General features: G+C 42.5%; 1 protein-coding gene across 1 annotated transcript in view; it reads left to right on the forward strand.

Annotated features, from left to right (window-relative positions):
• The window catches only part of nrxn2a (neurexin 2a), a 174,176-nt gene that overhangs the window by 16,211 nt on the left and 133,071 nt on the right, over positions 1 to 24,894 (forward strand). Inside the window, exons 5-10 of the mRNA XM_056285549.1 lie at positions 4,564 to 4,865; positions 9,785 to 9,946; positions 14,727 to 15,156; positions 15,836 to 16,219; positions 16,864 to 17,067; positions 20,712 to 20,738. Of these exons, the coding sequence (XP_056141524.1) occupies positions 4,564 to 4,865; positions 9,785 to 9,946; positions 14,727 to 15,156; positions 15,836 to 16,219; positions 16,864 to 17,067; positions 20,712 to 20,738 (1,509 nt within the window). The remainder of the gene's footprint in view (positions 1 to 4,563; positions 4,866 to 9,784; positions 9,947 to 14,726; positions 15,157 to 15,835; positions 16,220 to 16,863; positions 17,068 to 20,711; positions 20,739 to 24,894) is intronic.

A 24,894-nucleotide genomic window follows, 5' to 3' on the forward strand; every position in this document is an offset into this window, starting at 1 on the left:
ACAAAGTGAAAAAGGTTTTGTAGAAATTTTTGGAAATTTATTAAAAATAAAAAACTGGAATATTGCATGGAGTATTGCATGTATGTATTCACACCCTTTGCTATGACACTCAAAATTGAGCTCAGGTTCATCCTGTTTCCACTGGTTATCCTTGAGATGTTTCTACATCTTGATTGGAGTCCACCTGTAGTAAATTCAATTGATTGGACATGATTTGGAAAGGCACACACCTGTCTATATAAGGTCCCACTGTTGACAGTGCATGTCAGAGCAGAAACCAAGCCATAAAGTCAAAGGAATTGTCTGTGGACCTCCAAGACAGGATTGTATCGAGGCGCAGATCTGGGGAAGGGTACAAAAAAATTCTACAGCTTTGAAGGTCCCGAAGAGCACAGTGGTCTCCATCATTCGTAAATGGAAGAAGTTTGGATCCACCAGGACTCTTCCTAGAGCTGGCTGCCCAGCCAAACTGAGCAATCGGGGTAGAAGGGCCTTGGTCAGGGAGGTGACCAATAACCCGATGGTCACTCTGACAGAGCTCCAGCGTTCCTCTGTGGAGATGGGAGAACCTTCCAGAAGGACAATCATCTCTGCAGCACTCCACCAATCAGGCCTTTATGGTAGAGTGGCCAGACGGAAGCCTCTGCTCAGTAAAAGGCACATGACAGCCCGCTTGGAGTTTGCCAGAAAGCACCTAAAATACTCTCAGACCATGAGAAACCAGATTCTCTGGTCTGATGAAACCAAGATTGAACTCTTTGGCCTGAATGCCAAACGTCACGTCTGGAGGAAACCAGGCACCTCTCATACCATCCCTACAGTGAAGCATGGTGGTGGCAGCATCATGCTGTGGGGATGTTCTTCAGCGGCAGGAACTGGGAGACTAGTCAGGATCGACGGAAAGATGAATGGAGCAAGGTACAGAGAGATCCTTGATGAAAACCTGCTCCAGAGCGCTCAGGACCTCAGACTGGGGCGAAGGTTTACCTTTCAACATGACAACGACCCTAAGCACACAGCCAAGACAATGAAGGAGTGGCTTCGAGACAAGTCTGTGAATGTCCTTGAGTAGCCCAGCCAGAGCCCAGACTTGAAAATCTCTGGAAAGACCTGAAAATAGCTGTGCAGTGACGCTCCCCATCTAACCTTACAGAGCTTGAGAGGATCTGCAGAGAAGAATGGGAGAAATACCCCAAATATAGGTGTGCCAAGCTTGTAGCTTCATACCCAAGAAGACTTGAGGCTGTAATCGCTGCCAAGGGTACCTCAACCAAGTACTGAGTAAAGGGTGTGAATACTTATGTACATGCAATATTTCAGTTTTTTATTTTTAATAAATTTGCAAAAATTTCGACAAAACCTTTTTCACTTTGTCATTACGGGGTATTGTATGTAGATTGATGAGGGAAAAAAAGGAATTTAATCCATTTTGGAATAAGGCTGTAACATAACAAAATGTGGGGAAAGTGAAGGGGTGTGAATACTTTCCGGATGCACTGTGTATATGTATATATATATATATATATATATATATATATATATATATATATATATATACACACACACACACACACACAAGATAAAATAAACTCAACTTGCGTACTCAACATGATACAAGACATAGTAACTCATTTAATGTTCAAAGGAACACAAAATCCATTGGGCAAGCCAGCAACACATTCAAAATACATCCTATCACCCATATATAACATATAACATATAATTTTTACAGGTTTGGCTATTCAGATCATTACATATCCATAAATATAACACCCTTGTCAATTCTGGTTGTGATTTATAGCATCTTTTCTACTACTATCTGTTTCGTGTTTCTGGATCAACAGTCCTTCAGTTTCTTTAAAGCCAAAATTGTTTAGCTGTTCTATTTGTAGTGGGGGGGGGTCATTTCCTACATGCACCAAATGTTTTATCCATACACCGGATGTGTATCTGTAGGTGAGATAAGCTGAAGGATAGATTATTCTGTAGGAAAACGACTAACAGTGCAACCGCACAACACAAAACTCTTTCTGCTTACATGTTACACAAACGAGGAGAATTTTTTTAAACTTTATTTATAGGTTTTAAATATAATAAAAAAAACTGTTCACAAAGATATTGCATCAACAATGTTATCTCAGACAGCAGACCCCAAAAAAAGTACCATTTCAGAGGGTATTACAAATCATAATAATGTTAGTGGTCTTAGTAAAAATAAACAAGCTAAAGAAAGTCAAGTACAGACATTGGACAAGGGGAAAAAATAAAGTAAATCAATCAATCAATCAATCAATCAATCAATAATAGAACGTCCATCCAAATGATAAGTCCAGGCTTAATGGAGCTTGTACAGTCCAATAGGAGACGGACTGAATCTACACCTTATGCTAATGGGATGGAGCTCAGTTTTAGTCTGCCTACATGAGATAAAAATGGCTGCCATACGTTATAGAACCTGTAGGTTGAGCCTCTACGAGTATACTTTAATTTTTCTAGGTGGAGAAACTGCAGGAGATCTAATCCGCTGAATATTTGATGGTGAAGATTCTTGCTTCCAGTTCAATGGAATCAGGCGTCTTGTTAGCAAAAGCTACTGAGTTAGCCTGTTGTTTGGCAAAACATAAGTCCTCTTTGACAACACTAAAAATTGCTGTTAGAGCAGAGGGTTCAAATGGTATTCCAAATACTTCCTTAAATGTCTCAAAAACAGAGGCCCATTAAAGGGATGATCGTGGACAAGTCCAGAATGTGAGTAAGAGAGCCTATATGTGATTTACATCTGTTGCAGTTAGGATCTAACGCAGGGCAAATCTTGGAAAGCTTTTCATTTGAATAGTGAAGGCAATGTACTACTTTAAACCGTATATGTACTACTTTAAACCATATGGGTCCATGTTGAGAGCAAATAGAGGATGTATTGACTCTTTCTAGAATAGAATTCCAACCATCTTCTGACAATTCAACTTCTTCTAAGTTATTTTCCCAGTGAGAATCATATCATGGGAAGGGCAATTAATGGCTGAGTATGTCATATTTTGTAGATATAACTCCTTTATTCCGGGGTTTTATTTCTAGAATCTCATCTAGAATGGATTCCTGTGGCAGTTGTGGAAATTGGGATGTTTTATTATGTATAAAGTCACGGATTTATAGATGGACAACTTCACTGATGAGTTAAGTGTGACATTAACATGAATCCTCCAAGCAGTGGTTCCCAACTTGGGTTCTGGGGACCCTGAGTGCAACTGTTTTTTCTGTTCTGCTGTATGTTCTGCCATCTTATCAGGGGGTTTTAAAGCCTTACAAAACAGTGGAAGGTACATGATTACTGTACCAGCCCATCGAAATAGAAAAGCAGCAGGACTCATGTCCCGAGGACCGTAGGTGCCAACCATTGTTTTAGAGGATCCTCAACAGTCACCAGTTAGTCTGGACCCTCATACAAAAGCGTTTGTGTAGTTTCTGTTGTGGGTCAGTGGAGGACAAAAATGAACTGAAACAAAAAGCGCTAAGTCCTGTATTCAACATTACCCTGTGTACTCGTAGGTTTGATTTTCTTCTTTTTTGTTTGTTCATTTTGTTTTTGTTATTTGCTAAATAGAATTTTTAAAGGAAGGCACTGTCTATTTTTACAAACTACACAGGATAACGTCACAATCTACTCAGATACTATTATATGAACAACCTTTTTTCCGTTACCATTTTCACATGTATTTTAATTGTGTGTCTTTACTTTCTGTTTTATCGTTACTATTATTCAGAATAGCACTCGATGTATCATTCACCAATTCAATTATTCACCAAAACTGGCTACAGCTAGCAATGAATGAAAACTGTCTAAATCTGTTTGCTTTTTAAGATTGCTAGCAACACAGCCATTGCGTTATTCCCAAAACAATAAACAACATTGTTTATTGAAAAAAAAGTACAGAAGCTTTATTTAATGCAAGGCAGTGTTGTTAGTGGTTTTACTGGTTGAAAGACATCAAATGTGATTGCTCTTGTGATGTAAAAAAATACTTGATAATTTGGGCCAATTGTAAAAGAAACCTGATGCAAAGAGTGCATCATTAGTATTAGTATTATTAATATTATTATGCCATATTTCTGCTTTTCTACTGCTTGTCAACCTGTGGATTTCTGAGGACAATGAAGCAGGTGGACAGCAAGCTCTGTCTCATTCTCAGTGACTCTGGTGATTGCCCCGAATTAAAACGGTGATCAGTTGTGTCAGCCCTTTGATATTATACTGTATATTAACCAATTTTAGCCCGTCGGGCCAACAGAATGAAGTATTCTCTCAGACTGTTCATTCTAGCCCACTCTATGACATGCCTGCTATCACATTTTAGTATACAGCAGTATCAAAGGATTTGCGACATTAGCATGCATGGTGATGACCTTTGCAAATACATGCTGCGTGGCAGATCATTTGGATGATTATTAAATTGCTGAGAGCACCAAAGCGCAAAACACTAGTGAATATATAGGTAAGTCAAACCTGAGCCCGGGTGATGGTGAGAAAAATTATGAACATCTAATATGTCTTTCCTCTCGTCTTAGGGCAGGGGGAATCAGTTGCCACCTTCAAAGGGAATGAGTTCTTCAGCTACAACCTATCTCAGACGCCCATCCAGAGCAGTCTGGATGAGATCACACTCTCCTTCCGTACCCTGCAGAGAAATGGCCTGCTGCTTCATACGGGGAAATCGGCCGACTATGTCAATCTGTCCCTGAGAAATGGAGCGGTGTGGCTGGTGATCAACCTGGGCTCTGGCGCCTTTGAGGCCTTAGTTGAACCTGCCAGCGGCAAGTTTAATGATAATGCCTGGCACGATGTCCGCGTGACGCGCAACCTCCGCCAGGTATACGTGCTTTACACACATAACCACTGTTGACTTTTGCAACTATGCTGTATTACTGTCTGAGATTTCGAGTTGTTTTTTTTTGCACACACGCATGATAATGCATGGTAGGAGTGTGGTAATCAAAAAGTAGATTGTTGCGTAGACCTCGGTATTGAATTAGCTGGTGTGACTGCCATTGCCTTGAGATTCAGTGAGTCACTGGGATTTGTCACTTTTGGGCCCTGAACTAAAGCAAAACTAATGAAAATCAAGCTGCTTTCTATTTACCCTAATTTGCTCCTGAGTTATCAAACCAAAAAGTTGTTTAGGGACTGCATGCTTGATGGCCACTTGACAACCCTACATAATTTCATTAGACTCTGTGGAGTATAGTCTATTCCCAAAGTCTACCAGATAACTGCTACCTAAATACAGTGTCTTGTTGGTTTCTGCTGAATTGTACAATCTCTGCACTTTGGCGGACATGCCTAATTTCCCATTTGTGACCTTTTGATACACATTATTAGCTTATATTCGGTCATTGCCTTCTTTGTTATGAACTTGATTGCTTTTGGTCTGTATTGCTTCACTCCATTTATAATGTGCAACTCTGTGCATTGACAGGAAGAAAATAATGCCCTGAAGTTACTGCAAAAATATAACCCGTACAGCGGTGGCTGTTACATAAAAAAAAAAAAATTTTTTTGCATATCTTGTGTTAGGGCTGTGGCCACCGCAGGCTGCTTTCTTCTCATGTTATAAAATAAAAGTAAATTTGTATTTTGAAGCGTTAAACTTGTGCATCACAAGCAGCTAAAAAGCAAGCCCAATACATTTTCCATGACATTAATGGTGGCAGTGGGTTAACATTTACCTAACGGAGGACTTGACTACCGTTATGCCCGTTTGTTATGGTGTTCCTGAACCTATCAGTATTTCTCATATGGTTTAGCACATCGATCCTAAAGTTTCACTGTCCCCTTGACATGGCACAGCTGTAGGATTTCTAGAGTTATGTTTAAGTGTCAAGCTGCATCGGTCACATAACAGGCCACTTTACTGCTGCTCATTCCTTCCCCAAATTAAGCCCATCATATATTAATGTGAACCAGGGCTTTATAATTTATTTGTTATGTTTGTTGTTTACTTATGTCCACAGAGTCTATAAACTCATGTGTTTGAATTGATAAAATAGGGGGCGTCTGGGTGGCGTAGTGGTCTATTCCGTTGCTTTCCAACATGAGGATCGCTGTTTTGAATCCCTGAGTTACCTCCGGCTTGGTCGGGCGTCCCTACAGACACAGTTTGACTGTGTCTGCAGGTGGGACGCCGGATGTTGGGTATGTGTCCTGGTCGCTTCACTAGCACCTCTTCTGGTCGGTTGGGGCACCTGCTCGGGGGGAGGGGGAACTGAAGGGAATAGCGTGATCCTCCCAGGCACTACGTCCTCCTGGTGAAACTCCTCACTGTCCGGTGAAAAGAAGTGGCTGGCGACTCCACATGTATTGGAGGAGGCATGTGGTAGTCTGCAGCCCTCCCCAGATCAGCAGAGGGGGTGGAGCGGTGACCGGAACGGCTCGAAAAATAGGGTAATTGGCCAAGTACAACTAGGGAGAAAAAGGTTGGGAAATCCAAAAAAGAAAACAAATTGTAAAATAGATGTATTGACACCACCCGTAGAAAAGCTCTACTCTTAAACAGTCAGTCAGGGACTGCTTTGCCAACTCCTCTCTTGTCTGTTAATGCAGAAATTCACAATGTCAAAGGCGTCAACATTTACTGGTGATGAGTTCCCTCGGTGACATAATCAAAACACAAATGAAATTCACCACTTTGCAGTGCAACATAGTTTGACTCTCCTAACATAACTTCCTGCTGGCTTGTCTCTCCTGGGAGCAGATTTATTTTTTTTCAGCACTTTTAATGACATTTTGACTAATGAAAAAAAAAAGGATAACGCCTTCAAACTGGATGTGCACACTCAGACATTGTCGATCTTGGGCTAAAAGGGTTTTGTAGGATTTGCTTTGTATGACGGCCTCGCCTGTCTTAAGATGTGTCCTAGCTCTAAGCAAGCATCCTAGCTCTCATTTATTGCACCCTAGCTCTCATCTTAGTGTTGTAAGTCGACGTGTTATTTTTCCGTGTTACACTTTCTTGTCTTTCTCAGACATGTTTTCATCACTATACACAGTAAAAGTCAATATAATGGTTTTTTTTTTTACATTTTTTTATTCTATCACATTTAGCTACCTTACTCCTTAAAGGGTGAGAAGAGTAAACAGGAGCAGAAATTAGTTGGTAATGAGATGCTCTGATTTGTGGTGCATATCACATTTTGCGGTGTTTCTTATTAGTGATGTGCGTGACTTCGTTAGGGTCTGGTATGCGTTGTCTGAATATGCTTACATTTACATAGAGGTTTTGTCGGTTTTCATGTAAATATCGTTCACATGATGATTGCTACGTTTGCTTGAAAAGATAAGATGCAGAGTAAACCGTTTGCCACCGAATGAATGCCGCCATTTGCTTTGCACGCACAACGAGCTGAAAGCAAGTCGGCGGTGTCGGATGTATGGTTGTTTATTTGACTTTTCTTTTTTTTTTTGCTCCTTACCCTTCGCTCCTTACCAATATTGGACCTGTCACCCAAGCCTGCACACGTACATACAGCTCCCATTTTCCTCACCATCTCTTTCCTTCCCCGTACCCCCAGAGGAGTAACAATCCATTGCTTACAGCCTCGCTCAAGCTTTCAGGCGTGCATTTGATCCCTGTGTAAATTGCTTCCTCCTCAGATAAGTTACCTCACTGACATGTAGATATGGCGAAATGGACCTCCAGTGAAAGTGCTGGTGGAAACATTTTATTAGATCTGGTGCTTCTTTTTCTCAGGCAAGGATTTATCCTGTTGCTATTTTCTCCTCAATTTCTCTTTTCCTTCGCCGTCTTACCCACACACATTCTCTTCCCTTCCGTGACCCTCATTAATGATTTATTCACATATTCATGGAGCTTTGATTAGACACACACACACACACACACACACACACACACACACACACACACACACACACACACACACACACACACACACACACACAATCCCAAACGCACCTTGTCATCCATTTATTTTCCCAAATCCTGCCCTCAGACCTCACACCATCTGCAGACATAAATCTGTGTTGCTCTTTCATCAGCTCATTGTAGAAAAAGGAGGCTGGGAATAAATGCTGATGACAACAGGGCAGTCTCTGAAAGTGTAAGGGCCATGACCGTGGTCCGCCTGGATGCGAGCCTGGGGAGTTGTGGTGCTTATAGCTGTTTGAAAACGATCCCGCTAACCACACTCGGCCTGCAAACAGGTTTATTTTTTATTTTTTTTTAAACATGAGGTGAAATTTGACTCTAATTATTGGCTTTTAATTCAATTATTTCCTTGGAAAGCATTCATCTTAATATCTCTCACACCCATGAAGTACACTTATTTTGCAGGGTGACCACAGGTTAGTTTCTGTCCAGGCGTAGGGTTTGCCACATGCAATACCACCGAAAGCATTGGCCTGGTTTTACTAAAACATCTCGCTCCCCGGATCCCTTGGTTAGGCTGATGTAGAAGCCCACGGTACGCATTACAGCAGTAAACTGAAAACAAGTCTATCCTCTGCCCTTTATAAGCTGCTGTCATGCAATTTTGCACAAACCTTATGTGCCTTTTGTCATGGATTTCTTTTTGAAAAAATAAACTATGAACACATCTCATTAATTTTTTTTGGGGGGGGGTTACCCCCAATTTTCTCCTCAAATGTGCTTGGCCAATTACCCTATTTTCTGAGCCATCCCAGTCGCTGCTCCACCCCCTCTGCCGAACCGGGCAGGGCTGCAGACTACCACACGCCGCCTCCGATACATGTGGAGTCACCAGCCACTTCTTTTCACCTGAGAGTGAGGAGTTTCACCAGGGGGACGTAGTGCGTGGGAGGATCACGCTATTCCCCCCAGTTCCCCCTACCCCCCCAAACAGGCGCCCCAACCGACCAGTGCAGTGACCAGGACACATACCCCACATCCGGCTTCGCACCCCGCAGACACAACCAATTGTGTCTGTAGGGACGCCCGACCAAGCCGGAGGTAACACAGGGATTCGAACCGGCAATCCCTGTGTTGGTAGGCAACAGAATAGACTGCCACGCTACCCGGATGCGCCATCTCATTAAATTTTTAGAGAAATTAGGATGTTACTCTCTCACACAAGACATCTTAGTTGTTGTCACTGATTATCCCAAAGTGTACCATCATCTTTGTGGAAATACATACTTAAATGTTTGGGGTATCAAGGGTATCTTTTCTCCTTCATTTCAGTCATTTCTTGTGCATCAATTTACTGATTTGAGATGAAAACAGAATGAATCTGGTCTCTAACTGATGATACTGGCCCATTGCAGCTTCTAATGTTTACATCTTATCTTCAGAGTAATGACTATTGTAGTCTTATTTTTATATTGTATTTACATACACTTAATGGATCTAAAAAAAAACTAATTTGGTAAAATACTATTAAGGATCTCTTTATGCGTGCTCGATAGCCCAGGTAAGAAAATCACAGAAAGTTGAATCAGTTCATCTGGACTCAATGTTTATGGACAGAAAGGTTTCATCACTCATCTAAGTGACTTGTCCAGGCAGGTATCCCCACCCTTATAAACAAGAGGTCACTTAGATGAGTGATGATACATTTTGCTCAATAAATGTGTCCAGATGAACTGATTCAGCTTTCTGTGATGCTATTAGGGATCATTAAGAGAGTGACAGACTCTTTAAAGCTACTCTTGTTATTTCTTAAGACAAGCTGAAAACAATTTAAAAGCTCATGCATGCAGTTGGTTTGAGTGTGAATCTTTCATTGTCTTTGTCATTATCTCCTTTGATTTCCTAAGGTTATTATTCTGGTGGATGGCATTATTACCACCACAGGCTACACCCAGGAGGACTACACCATGCTCGGATCTGATGACCTCTTCTACATCGGTGGTAGCCTAAACACAGCCGACCTGCCGGGTTCCCCGGTCAGCAACAACTTTATGGGTTGTCTGAAAGACGTGAGTACAGCCCGCCATCATCTTCAGTACAGGACTAGAAATACTATCTGTCCCTTCTTAGGAGTGGGGCGTGTTCTGTATAAAGGAAATCACCCCTTAACATTTTAATTAATTTTCCTGTTGTAGGGTGTTTGAAGGAGAGACCTTCAACGATGAGGCGGCTATGTGCATAGCGTATGGACGTCTACTCCCATTTATATGTATAGTTCCCTTCCTTTTCCCTTCTCTTGTCTCCTTTTTTTAACTCCTACAATACATCCTGAATCAAAGTTGGTGGCATGGTGGCCCAGTGGTTAGCACTGTCGCCTCACAGCAAGAAGGTCCTGGGTTCGAACCCCGGGGTTGTCCAACCATGGGGTCCATCCCAGGTCGTCCTCTGTGTCGAGTTTGCATTCTCTCGCCGTGTCTGTGGTGGGTTTTCTGCGGGTGCTCCGCTTTCCCCCACCATCAAAAAGGCATGTATGTTGGGGTTAATACTCCTGTCTGTGCCCCTGACCGAGGCATGGCAAGAAGAACTGGAGTTGGTCCCCGGGCGCTGCATGTTGGCTGCCCACTGCTCCTAGCTACACAGCTAGGATGGGTTAAATGGAGAGAAAGAATTTCCCCATGGGGGATTAATAAAATAGTAAAAAAAAATATATGAGTCTGCCTGTGGCTTTCTGATGGTGGTCTGTTTTTCCCCCGTATTAATGGCATTTTGGGCATGCAAATCAAGACCATGTAGTCAGTTGTGCCAATCAGAACAGCTTTTTGTACTTTTCTGAAGACATTAAAAGTATTATGTTTCAAATGTATTTGAAAAAGTGTTGTCAGGGGTCTCTCCCAGATCAGCATGCTGGATCACAGCAGTGAATATATATTCTTGTGGTTTAGTTGTGTAAGCCTGGAGAGGAGAATGGGGAAAGCTCATGTTAGCTCCTTGATGAGGCGAAGCTTTCAACCCCCCCCCCCCCCGCTGTGGCTCTGTTGATGTGAATAGGATTGTGGTGTTTCTTCTGTGCTCTGTAGCGCACAGTCAGATGTGTTTGGTTTTGCTGATATTTGCCAGAGATAGTTTTTTGTCCTGACGCTCCTCTGCATGTGCTCTGATCTCAGCTCTGTTTAGGCCTGTGCTCAGGGTGTCTTGGCGTCGTTTAGGCCGAGTATCGCTGAGCCTTGACACACAGATGGTGGTGTGTGGAGAGCGCCAAATGTCACGGGGAGTGAGATCACACAGTCACCACAGGCAGACATGGTGCTCGGTGTTATTATTCACATCGATTTGGCCATTATGCTCATCTAAAAAATTGACCAAGTTTACTCTTGTATTGGCGATGGTCTTTAGTCCCTGCCACATACAGTCAGTGTCAGACTTGCATTAATAGGATTCTGCTTCGTCTGTTGTCCTTAGGTGTATTCAGTGCTCCTGCAGCCGTGATGAAGGGCCATTTTGTTGCCGTCTAAATCCATTGTCTTGACATGTCACATGTGGTGTTCTTGGCACATTCATCACTAATCCAACATTTCTGGTCTGGGAATTAACTGTCTTTGTCACATGTATACATTCTAGGTGGTCAGTTACATCTGATTTTCTGCTTCATTTGTTACAATCAACCAGTTTGAAGTCAAATTGCCCCGAGTGACTGCTCTCTCGTTTTTCATCTCATGCGCAGCTCGGTAGAGGCTTTAAAGCATTCTGTGAGCGGAGCATCGTGGACCAGTGTTCATTTGTGAGCCCGTCACTCAGAATACCTTTTGAGTTACAGTCTACAGATTATAATCAATCCCCTCGCAAAGGTTGAAGGCAGACGTTCAATAACAGCTCCAGGTTTAGCTCACATGTAATCCAGCATGTCGTGAAGGTGCCAGGCTTCTCTAGCCATGTGCTCACTCCAAGTCAGTTAGAACAAGAAGGACAGGTTTACTGGGTACAAGTGCACCATGTTAACGCACTGAGAAACACCCGAAACTTAACACCATTCCCCTCTTGGACTCTGCCGCCTCGGCATGCCACGGTGTTGTCTGATGAAGCAGATAAGGGAGGGCTACAGATAATGACTAACAAGGCAAGGATATTTGTGTCTTCTGTTGTTCATGCAGATGAGCTCGTTTGTGACATTCTAAAGCGGAGCAATGAAAACAGCATGGTAAATGTAGAGGGAAAAAATAGTCTCATCCAAGAATGCTTTAAATTATAATTATGCCCATTCAAAGGTGCTTTGGGCTTTGTGCCTTCGCAATCTGTCAATCTGTCTTTCACAATCTCTGAAGTGGTTTGCCCCTGTACTTTTTGTCATTGTTCCTCTGAAATTCCAGTTATTCAATTTGAAAGGTCTCCTGCACACTCTCCACGGTCAGGGCGCAAAATGTAATTTTAAGCACAACACAGACATTGCTGCACCATAAATTAACTTTCCAACAGAATGTCATGCCCTTCGGTTTCTTTGTTGTCTATAAAAATGATATTTGATTAACTATCAAGACAATTTATGAGAAAGTAAACAGAGGAACTTTGGCTGGTTTATGGTGCTATGCTGTGTTGGAGGGTATAAACCTGTAAACTCATTGACAACTTAGCTTAAAGTAATATTTTCCAAAAAATGTTTATTTAGGTTCATTTATAATAACCATAACGAGCCCATCACGGGCGGCATGGTGGCACAGTGGTTAATGTGGTCGCCTCACAGCAAGAGGGTCCTGGGTTCAAGCCCCGAGGTTGTCCAGCCTTGTGGGTCGTCCCAAGTCTTCCTCTGTGTGGAGTTTGCATGTTCTCCCCGTGTCTGCGTGGGTTTCCTGCGGGTGCTCCGGTTTCCTCCCACAGTGCAAAGACATGTAGGTCAGGTAAATCGGCTATACTAAATTGTCCCTAAGTGTGAATGTGTGTGTGTGTGTGTGTGTCGGCCCTGTGTGATGGCCTGGCGGCCTGTCCAGGGTGTCTCCCCACCTGCCGCCCAATGACTGCTGGGATAGGCTCCAGCATCCCTGCGACCCTCAGAGCAGGATAAGCGGTTCAGATAATGGATGGATGGATAACGAGCCCATCACATGACCATTACACATGACACATGACTTGTGTTTATCTATTATAGAGCAAAGGATATGTAAAAGAAAATGGATGTTTAATTATTTTCATCCATCCATCCATTATCTGAACCGCTTATCCTGCTCTCAGGGTCACGGGGATGCTGGAGCCTATCCCAGCAGTCATTGGGCGGCAGGCTGGGAGACAATTTAGATTATTTTGGTTTAGTTACCATTGCACGTATTTATGGTTTAAATTTGTTCAGCTGGTTGAAAAAGGACAACCTAAAGATGCAGGTTTTAATCTTGTCACTCGTGTGTGAAATCCTCCCTCGAGATCTGTATAAGGAAAATCTTTGGGAGACGCCCCATAACGTTGATGCTGTGCAGCACAGCTCCTTCTGGTACTCGCCTCAATTGGATTCCTTGGGAGTGGCGAGGTGGAGAAGACATTAAGTAGTCTTGTGTTGCTGGTAAGCGAGAGATTCATGGTTTTAACTTGGCGGAGGTGCTGAACACCAAGTGTCCATACTGGTGGCAAGTGAGCAGTAGTTACCCATGTAACATATAAAATGATAATTCGGTTAGAAAATGTGAATGGCCTTTTAGTCAGTATAGCCAACAGCGAACAAAAGACAAAATCTGCTGTGTTGACAACTATATTTAGATTTATCGTTAAGAAAGCCACTGCATTGAATCAGTAATGAAACAAAACCAAAACCTATAAAATATGAAAGCCTTTTTAACATGAAATTTCATTAACAAACAATACCCACAGGACATTTTACACAATAGGGAATTAATTTGTCCTGTGCAAAAAAAAAAAAACCGCACAGATATACCACGGTTTTATTAATGACCTCAAGACACAGTTCCATTCCATTTGCTGTGCTCTCATCTTAAATCAGGTCCCCCTCTCTCGTACCCTCGCACCCAATCTTAAAACTATCTTCTCTGCATGGTTTTTATGTATCGTAACTTCACAGCCCTCTGCTAAGTGTCAGAATCATAGGGACAAATAAAAATGTGTTGTATAGATCATCTTTAATTATCTTTGATGCTTGCACTCCTCGCTACGGGTAGCTTGTGATGGTGGAGTTAAAGCGTATTCAATTCACTTCAGTTATTAGTTTGTCCCTTGGTGGAAGAGCATCAGCTAATTACCTCAAATGTAAATATTTGTGCTTTCTACCTCAGGCAAAAAATACAATTGCATTTTGATAACTCCTCGTGGTTTTGGGTTTTTTTTTCTCTTGGGAGCTTCCTTTTATGTGGTGATGCTGTTGGTCTTGTAGTCGGAAATGTTGCCTCTTGGTGCAATTTCAGCCAGTTAAAATCACACACACACACACTCTGGAGCTGGGGTGGGAACAGTCAGCTTTTGACATCTTGTGCCAGTAGTGTGAAAATGAAATATGTTCACTTGGGCCAATTTCCTCAGTCAGTACGTGGAGGCACAGCGTGAGATATGCATGACGTTGATACACGATGTGTTTGTGCTTCTTACATGACATGGTGAGCTTCCCAAATTATACAATCAATAGCTTCAGCTTTGATGCCTCTACTCTCTGAATAATAATGAAGTTAATTCATCTGGGCTTTTTCCAACTCATGTCTGAGTTCAAGGCTGATTAAACATGGAGCGGTTCTTTGTTATCCTTGTAAATATCATGTTCTGTCAATACTGATGGTTAGAAATGAGTGATATTCATTCATGTTGGATTGAAGTTTTGGCCTCCCCTCGAAATCATCTTAGTGTAAAATATCTCATATTCTCAAGGTGGTCTACAAGAATAATGAGTTTACACTGGAGCTGTCACAACTGGCTGAGCGCCAAGACCCTAAGGTCAGCATCCATGGTGACCTTTTATTCCGCTGTGAGGATGTGGAGGCCCTGGAGCCGGTGACCTTTGACACCCCGTCTGCATACCTGACTTTGCCCCGGTGGATCACCAAGAAGACAGGCTCCATATCTTTTGACTTCCGTACCACAGAGCCGAACGGCTTGCTGCTGTTTAGCCATGGCAGACTGCAGGGCCAGCAGCCCGACAGGAAGCCCAGGGCAGACTACTTTGCAATGGAGCTGTTGGATGGCTTTCTCTACTTACTCATGGATATGGGCTCTGGCAGCATCAAGGTGAAAGCCAGTAACAAGAGGCTCAGTGACGGAGAGTGGTGCCATATCGACTTCCAGAGAGAAGGGCGTAAAGGTAAGAGATTTCTGTGTTTTGCAAAAGCCAAGGGGAGCTCACTGTTATTCTAGGAGGCCTACTGTAATGCTACTCCGCTTCCATTGCCGGGGCTTTCCAGTGGTAGCTGAAGTAGAAGGGGTTATGAGCTGTGAAATCGCCATGTGCCAGAACAGATACACTCTCACTGGCATTCTCTTGCTTTGTCTTAACTACAGTGAAACATGCATGCATATTTACTTTTAATTACAGCTTTATTTTTAGCCTCTTATCATCTATGTATGACATTTTGAAAATTGCCTCAACCTATTTCACAAGTAGCCAATTATAGTCACCCACCTCACGTGGTAAAGTGTCTGCCCTTATTCTTCTCTTTTTTTCCTCTCTCAAGCAGATTGACACAGGTCTAGCAGATGTGTTATTGTTAATTTATCACTTTGAAAGTTTTACTTATAGGGTTTCGTTCTTTCACGGAACGTGAATTTTTGTATTTCCTCCCTAGGGATTAGTAAGTTGTTTTTTTCATCCACACTCGACAAAACTAACAATAACACACTTCCCCATGTCCTCAGTCTCCGTGTCAGCTCTCGCTTTCTTATTCTGAATACTTATCACAACTCACATGCACTTGCCATCCTTTTCTGAAGCACAAAGTAATGTATATGTGCAAGTACACTCACTGTTAGCGCCTGCCTTCCAGGCTTCATATCCGTGAACAGCCACAGCAGCCCCTACTCTGCAAATGAAGGCAGTGAGGTTCTAGACCTAGATGGGGATATGTATCTTGGGGGCTTGCCTGAGGAGCGCCACAGCCTTGTGTTACCCCCGGAGGTATGGACCGCCTCCCTGAACCTCGGCTACGTGGGCTGCGTGAGGGACCTGTTCATTGACGGACAGAGCCGTGACCTGTGGAAGCTGGCCGAGGTTCAGAGTGCTGCAGGTGTTAGCAGCTTATGCACCAGAGAGACTCATGTCAGATGCGCCAGAGACACGTGTGCCAATGGTGGGCAGTGCCAAGAAGGCTGGAACCGCCACATATGTGACTGCAGTGATACCGGCTTCTGGGGCCCCAACTGTGAGAACGGTGAGAGCTTCTAAGGCATGGCAGTGAGTGTAGGAGAATGGCTGTTGTGAATGGTTTCAAACATGCCTTTTGATTATTTCTTGACAATGGAAATGGAGTGACGAGGGAAATGAAAGGGGTTTTTATATGAACCATTTAAAAGTTAATTACGGTACCTCTGTGTTTGTGATTTAACAATAAATCGTCTGTATCTTAGGGGTAAAGTGATAAATCGCTTGAGGAAGCCATCAGTGTTTCATTAGAAATGCAGCGCGCCTCATCAAACTGAGTCCCTCTGCATTCACCAGGCAGATCATTTTCCCACTGAGAAATTATGGAGATTCACTGACTGCTAATAGTATGAGTGATATATGGGATTATTCATTCATTATCATCGAATCCGACTGTGATGGGTTTAAATCCTTCAAAAAGATGATTGCCGTGATCATTATCTCACAAAAGCCTTTTCATGCTCCAGGCTTTTTCTGCCATCTGGTGCAACTGAATAAAATTGCAATCTAATGTTGTATCATAACTGAGACGTAATCTCAGCTGAAATACCATTTATATCTGATCTATGTTACTCTTTTGCATTTTTTGAGTCTAGTCACTGATTCCTCCAGGGTTACATGCCATCTAACAATTTCTCTCCCTGAAATTCACAGAGGCCACAGTGCTGAGCTATGATGGCAGCATGTACCTGAAGGTGGTGCTGTCAAGGACTCAACACACAGAGGCCGAGGACGTGTCCCTTCGCTTTATGTCCCAGAGGGCCTTTGGGCTGCTGATAGCCACCACCTCCCGAGACTCAGCTGACACACTGCGTCTGGAGCTGGATGGAGGAAGGGTGAAACTCACTGTTAACCTGGGTAATGCTGTTGCAGTGAATGATGGCAGATAATACGAACTCATCAGTCCGGAACTGTCCGTTAGTCAGAGTCCTCACAGTATTGTTGATATTGGCCAATTCCCTCCATTCCCCATCAATACGCGCAATAATCACAGTTGCTCAAGATAGTAATTGTCTTGGCAAGGTGCACTTTGTTGTGTTACATGATCCAAAAGTAGGCTATTCTATCCAAAATAGAAATTAGAAATATATGATGTGCATTTGAAGCACCAGTGAAAACCTTAGTTTGCAAGTATTTGCTCCAAAGTTTTGTTTTGTGCTAAACTGACCCTCTGGCAAAAGTGTTGAATTACTTAACCATATAAATATGTCAGCCTCGGAGGCAGTGGTACTCAGTCGTGTGATATGGAGGGCTATGTGTATGCTAGACTTGTTTCGATTCGCTGCTCAGTTCTCCCCTCTGTGGTTGAAGCTGTTGATATGTGAAATCAACTGATGTGGTGTCGGGTTGGGATGAAAACACACATACCTGGCTCTCCATGGCAAATGATTCAGTATCACTGCTTCAAGGTGTCTTACATGTAGAGGGGTGTCGTTACGTGTTCACCCTTCAAAATGAACGATGAAATGTACCCTCCGTTTTTTGCTTGTAAGAATCTGCTTTCCTCGGAGGTGTTTTCCACATTAACATGCCTCTGCGTCAGTACATCTCATGCACAGCGTTGCAGAGAAAGGATTTCTGGGACTTGGCGATGGCTCGCAGTGTCTCTGACGTGCACGCCTCCAAAATCTCAACTGCGTGTCCATCCTGTCCATGAGACGACGCTCATTACAAATGCTGACTGGCCAAGCAGAGAAGGCTATCTGCTAGGGCGACATCACACAAAATCTAACAGATGCGACACAGGATGAAAGATAAAGCAGTGTGACATAAGCAAACCAAAAAGTGGATAAACACTGAAGATTTTACACACCACTTTTGGCTGTTCCTGCGTAATGTGGTTTGGTTAATGTGACGCTGCCCTTGAGGGTACACGGGAGCACCACGTTCAAGTGTGCATGTAAAATCAGCGTCTATATGCACATCAGCCTCAACGCATGGCACATGCTTGCAGACATTAAACTTGAGATGCTTAACCATAAATCTAGTTTTACATGTCCCCATATTGTATTTCTTAACACAATTGCCCTGTTTAGAATCAGCCTTGAAGGCTGAATGTCAAACTCTCATGTCTAGTGTTTTTCTCTACAGAATTTGAGGCTGCGAGGTGGCGTTTGTTACTTGATAATATATAGATTAGGGCCTGCTGACTAGGGCCCATATTATATGCTTTGCTACTTTCAAAGAAAATTTAACTCTTACCCGCCTGTCACTACAGGAAAAAAAGAAGCATAATACAGTTCTTTCTCCTGCATTTACCGTCTAATTTCATGAATAAGGCTATTGATAAGTTAGACAGGGCAATCCAAATGTAAAGTAAACCTCCTATTATGTCAAACAAACAATGGCAAGATGGTAGCAATTGACGAATAAAGTTCAAAATAAAATGAATGAGTGAAATGCATCAAATCTAGGCTCTGAAAGTTATTTGAAAAGTTCCCCTTTGCATGAATTTCTGAAAATATTAATTTCCTTGCCAGAATGGATTGATTTGCCTAAATGATAATAATTAAAAAAAATCCTTGAAATAATACAAAGGATGCATTATTTGAAATCGTAACACAACAAAATGTGCAAAACTCAAGGGGAACAACTACTTTTTGAGCTGCTGTATGTATGTTTATTCGTCTCTGCTTCCTCTCTCCCTTCTCTCTCCTTTCTTTTGACCATTTCTCTCTCTTTCTCTATCTCTGCCTCTCTTCCTTCTTTCTCTCACCCTCCTTTGGGTTTCCCTGCTCTGAGTTTCTCAACCACCAGTCACATCTTGTCTGACCATCTCAACTCTTTCAGCCCTTCAATGGCTTGTCTGCAGTTTCAGGAGAGGGCAGTCAGAGACCAGACCTGTCATCACATTAGGATTTTATCGTTGATTTTGCCTTACTGCAGTTCCCTGCGGTAGGAGTTACTAGCACTTCGTCCATTTTAGGGTTCTTTAACCGGTAGGAAGGGGGGCATGGATAGATGCAGACACACATCTAGATGCAAGTTGTTGTTCTGGTCCCTGGCTGTCTGCATCCACTGCTCTGTGATGGTTGACAGCTTGAGAGCACTCCTCAGCCACATGACCTCAGGCGTGTTTTACCTCAGTCAGCTTTATCATGTAATAAACATATGGTTTAATAATACATTGAGTGGCTAAAAGTATTGTGCTGAGCAAAACAAAGAGTTCTCCAGTTGACATTAGTAGGCGTTGGCCTCGACTGTGGATATTACAAAATGCTGTCCACATGTGAAACCCTATAAAAGATCCCCACGCTGTTGAAAATGCATACAGAAAGAACACACTGATGATGCTTTTTTATTTTAATTTCCCCCTTTTTCTCCCCAATTGTATCTGGCCAGTTACCCCACTCTTCCGAGCCGTCCCGGTCACAGCTCCACCCCCTCTGCCAATCCGGGGAGGTCTGCAGACTATCACATGCCTCCTCTGATACATGTGGAGTCGCCAGCTGCTTCTTTTCACCTGACAGTGAGGAGTTTCGCCAGGGGAACGTAACGCGTGGGAGGATCATGCTATTCCCCCCATTCCCCCTCCCCCCTGAACAGGCACCCTGACCGACCAGAGGAGGCGCTAGTGCAGTGACCAGGACACATACCCATATCCGGCTTCCCACCTGCAGACACAGCCAGTTTTGTCTGTAGGGATGCCAGACCAAGCCGGAGGTAACAAGGGGATTCGAACCAGCGATCGCTGTGTTGGTAGGCACGGAATAGACCACTACGCTACCCAGACACCCGCTGATGATGGTTTTGATGACTGAAATGTTGGCCCTGTCACTTGTTGCGCTTTTGCATTTTTTGCACTGGGCAATATAGCATCACATTAAATCATATTTAGCAATCATCTTCCTACTTTGCCTCTGGACATTTTCTATATGCATTTTGAACAACGAGCTGGTCTTTTGTATCGTTTCACTGCATGAACTACTTTTGAAGATCTACGCACCTTCAGGAACATTCAATTCTAGCAGCCTAAATTTGGCGCAACGGTGATTCTGAAAAAGTGATGCGTACAACAGCACGGCAGCAGTGTCATCATTATTTTACTGTGTTAGGTACCGTGTGGCTGAAGGAGTGCAAATCGCCCCTTTCCTCAGTTAAAGTCTGCACACAGCGCTTGCACAACTGAACCATTTCAGTCGGCAATGGTTCATGTTTCACGGTCAAGACGGGTCAAGGTTTGGTGAGTCGGTGAAAATCGAATGGTTCCAACCTTGATCTGATCCGCCGTATTACTTCCTGCATTGTCAGACATGTCAGACATGGAGGGAGGTATTCCTCTTACAGTTGCTGTGTCTGAATATGCAGGATTTTTATATTTACGTGATAAGCTATAGGAAGGAAAGTGGCGGTTTAGACTCTTGAGCCTGTCCCCGGATGGTGGGCTCTAAAAAATGTACTCAACTGTCTGCAGAATTTACCTTGAAGGATGTGAAATGTTCTCTTCTTCTGTGCTCTTCTTTTTTTGTTTAATCTCACCATCTCACTCTCTCTTTCACCAGATTGTATCAGGATAGACTGTAATCTCAGTAAGTGTCTCCTATGATTATATTCTGTGATTTAGAGAAAATGTACCATAGTCTGAACATGAATCTTGCTCCACTCCAGTATGAAACGAGGAAAATGTTGTTTAATGCTTTTTGCCCCACAAGGTTTAAAGTAAAAGTGGTTAATTCTGCATTGCTCTCTGCCCCTAAGTAAATCCACATTTCCATGGTAAAGCACATCTATAGGAGCGCTGTAGGGATATTTATGAGAGAGAGAGGTGTGTTGATGTTTATATGATGGAATTATTTTGAGGGTAATGTTGAAATAATATTTGCTGAAAAAGATATAAACTTGAGAGCTCAAATCCTTAAAATTTCAATCAACCAATTTCGTAGCCTGCTGAAAGAAGATTCCCCCCTTTATTTACTCGGTCTTCTTTAACACTCGGGTACAGAAGTCAGCACTATTTCTTCTCAAAATATTATGCCATAGTTGTTCCCAAAAATGTGTATCTAATCACAAAACCTGCTATTTTTTTCTCTTATCTGGCCCTGAATCTTTTTTGTACTCTTCTAACTACTTATAATGTTTTTCTACAACAGGTCTAGACATAGGTCTTTCAATAATAGCCTCTGGCTGATAGTTGGATTTGGTCACAGTTTAAGCGCAGTAAACTATCACAATTAAAGAGGTATCCAAGTTTCTTTCTGTGTGCAGACTTCATAGATTATATCTACATAGATTTAGCATTATGTGATATACTATTTCTACTGAGGGTGACATGATGGCGCAGTGGTTAGCGCAGTCGCCTCACAGCAAGAAGGTCCTGGGTTCGAGCCCCGGGGTAGTCGACCTTGGTGGGTCATCCCGGGTCGTCCTCTGTGTGGAATTTGCATGTTCTCCCCTTGTCTGCGTGGGTTTCCTCCGGGGGCTTCGGTTTCCTCCCACAGTCCAAAGACATGTAGGTCAGGTGAATCGGCCATACTAAATTGTCCTTAGGTATGAATGTGTGTGTGTGTTTGTGTCGGCCCTGTGATGGTCTGGCGGCCTGTCCAGGGTGTCTCCCCGCCTGCCGCCCAGTGACTACTGGAATAGGCTCCAGTGTCCCCGCGACCCTGAGAGCAGGATAAGCGGTTCAGATAATGGATGGATGGACTATTTCTACTGTGTAACTGCTCCGGTAGGGACTTACTCTGCAGCTGAGGAAGCAGGCGTTTCAAAATTGCCCTTGTTTCTAATCAAAAGATGCGTGTGAGGTAAGACTGTCAGCCATCATGTTCCACAATTTGTTACATGTCAAAAACTCAAGAAGAATTGCAGCGGTTGCAGCTAATGCAATCTAAGGTGCGCACAAGTGGTAGGATATTTTCACTTTGACTACACTCTAAAAGTTAATTTTCTGGTGTTAATATTTTATCGGACACTCATTATATACAATAACTGGGTGAAGTTAGTTATCCATCAATGTCACAAGACCCTCCTATTGGATGGCTTAAATGCGGAAATCTCACCGTGACGGATGCTGTGCCACGGTTATTCAGCACGGCACAGGGAAAATAGATGACCCTTAAGCTCACCCGAATGTGAATGAAAAACTGTGCCGGTTCAAACACGAGTTGTGTAAATTGTGAGTAAAAGTGCCGTGATGTCAAGAATGACTTTAACTATAAAACCCGACATGACGGGACAGCGCAGGATGAAAACAACAGAACTAGGGAGATGGAACGTAAAACATGCCTCAAGTGCATCTTCATGAACCAGTGACTTGTGAAATGAGTGAAACAGTTTGAGTGATCTATGTAGTGCGTTTAATTCAGAAGGCACATCAGTACGTAAGGCTGATTTCCCTACTCTGCGTTAACATAAAGGGCATAGTCTTTTGAGCAGATCCGGTAGGTTGCAGCCCTATGGAAGGAAGAGAGAATTGTCCTCATGTTTTGCAACAACAATTGACAGACAAATAATCTGGGTTGCTGTCAGCTGACAGTAAGTCCCACTGGTGCAGACACAGTGTGTGCAGGAGCAGATCAAAACGGGAAAGAGGGATGGCACTGAGCAGAACAGGCTTATAAATGCTTATAAAGCACATCACCATAATGAAACAATGGCAAAACAAAAAAAGACAATTATTTGTTTCATATGCCTGTGAATATTTGCTTGAATTCTTCTCAGTTTAATTTTGGATTTTTTTTCTTATTTTTTTCTTTTTAGGGCTAGGTTTATTTTACACTCATCCACAGTTGGCATTTATTGTGTCTTATCAGTTAAGCAAGCACAATGTTAGAATTAGTAGAGGATGATCCGTACTTTACTTTCACCTCATGTTCACTGATTGATCTGAAGGAAGAATTTCATGAGTTACCGGCAAAAGCAGCCATTTTCACATCACTATGCTGATGTATTACAGTGATTTGCTTTTGCCGCTGACATATGAATTAAACTAAACAGCAAGCCATTGTGCTGAATGTTTTAAGTTACCATTCTCTAAGGTGAGTTGCATATATATGGCTGTGTGTGTGTGTGTGTGTGTGTGTGTGTGTGTGTGTGCACTTGTTTTCCTATCCCAATGAGGACCAAATGTCAGAAAACCAGAAACCACCTACCTTGTGGAGACATTTTATGAGTCCCCATGAAGAAAAGGGTCTATTTTAGTGCTAGAACTTGGGTTTAGGATGAAGGTTAGATTTGGGATTAGGTTAAGGTTAGGCATGTAGTTATGGTGGTTAAGGTTAGGGTTAAGGGTTAGGGAATATATGTAGTCAGTGAGGGGTCCCCACAAGTATGGAAAAGCACAGTGTGTGTGTGTGTGTGTGTGTGTGTGTGTGTGTGTGTGTGTGTGTGTGTGTGTGTGTGTGTGTGTGTGTGTGAGAGAGAGAGAGAGAGAGAGCGAGCGAGTGGGGGGGGGCTAAATTGGGAGTAGAGTTACTAATGGATTCACAAATCCCTTAAACCAATCTGTAGATAGATAAATCCAAGTAAGGCAACCATGTCGAGAATGATTCTTTTTATCTCAACTGTAGCAAAATCTCTATATATTTAAGATTGTTTTTTTCCAACAAAAAAAAAAAGATGTCTGGCAGATGAAAAATACTCAGTACCTGCAGATGGCACTGTACCATCATGTAGTGTTAGGAGAGGAGTTTTCTGGCATACACTGAATCAAGGATAGGCAGTGTGAAAGGTATTCATCAAATACAAAACACTCGAGTCTGTGTGTGTGTTTGTGTGTGTGTGCATTGCTCTGTGAGTCATCTAAATTATGTAATGTATCATATATATACAATCCTATGAGTCAAGTAAATTCTTTATGAGGCAGTACAAGTTTCATGCCATAAGCAATCGTCAGCTATATATATATATATACACACACACACACACACACACACACACACACACACACACACACATATATATTGTGTGTGTGTGTGTGTGTGTGTATGTATGTATGTATGTATGTATGTATGTATGTATGTATGTATGTATGTATGTATGTATGTATGTATGTATATATATATATAACATCCAGTGAGTCAAGTAAATTTTCTATGAGACAGTACAAGCCTGTTTCATGCTATAAGCAATCATCTGCTGTCAGTGAAATTACTCGAGGAAGGACATGCCATCTACTGCGTCGTCATGCACATCACGTGCACATTGTCCAATGGGGAAGGGAGATGTGCAATGTACAAAAATTGCATGACGACGCAGGAGATGGTATGTCCTTCCTCGAGTAGTTTCACTGACAGCTGATGATTGCTTATAGCATGAAACAAGCTTGTACGGTCTTGATTAACTGGATTTTTTTTGCTCCTTATGTGTTGAGCACTATCCCTACCGTTGAGTGTTTCTTTTAACAAAGTTATATATATATATATATATATATATATTTATATTTATCGTTTTTTTCCCGAAACCGTCAATAGTGTTGTGAGTGCTCGACTAATGAGGATATATATATATATATATATATACATACATACACACACACACACACACACACACACACACACACACACACACAGTAGCTGTATTGATTAATAAATAAATAAGAAAACGTGATATCAGTAATATATATATGCCAAGGTGGCTTGGCAGCTGATGAGTGCGTGACGCACGAAACAGGCTTGTACTACTATATATTAAAGTATTTCCCTACATCTATCTTAATAAATATATGTAGATATACACTCACCGGCC

Source organism: Lampris incognitus, chromosome 8, assembly GCF_029633865.1.
Source record: "Lampris incognitus isolate fLamInc1 chromosome 8, fLamInc1.hap2, whole genome shotgun sequence".
NCBI lineage: Eukaryota > Metazoa > Chordata > Actinopteri > Lampriformes > Lampridae > Lampris > Lampris incognitus.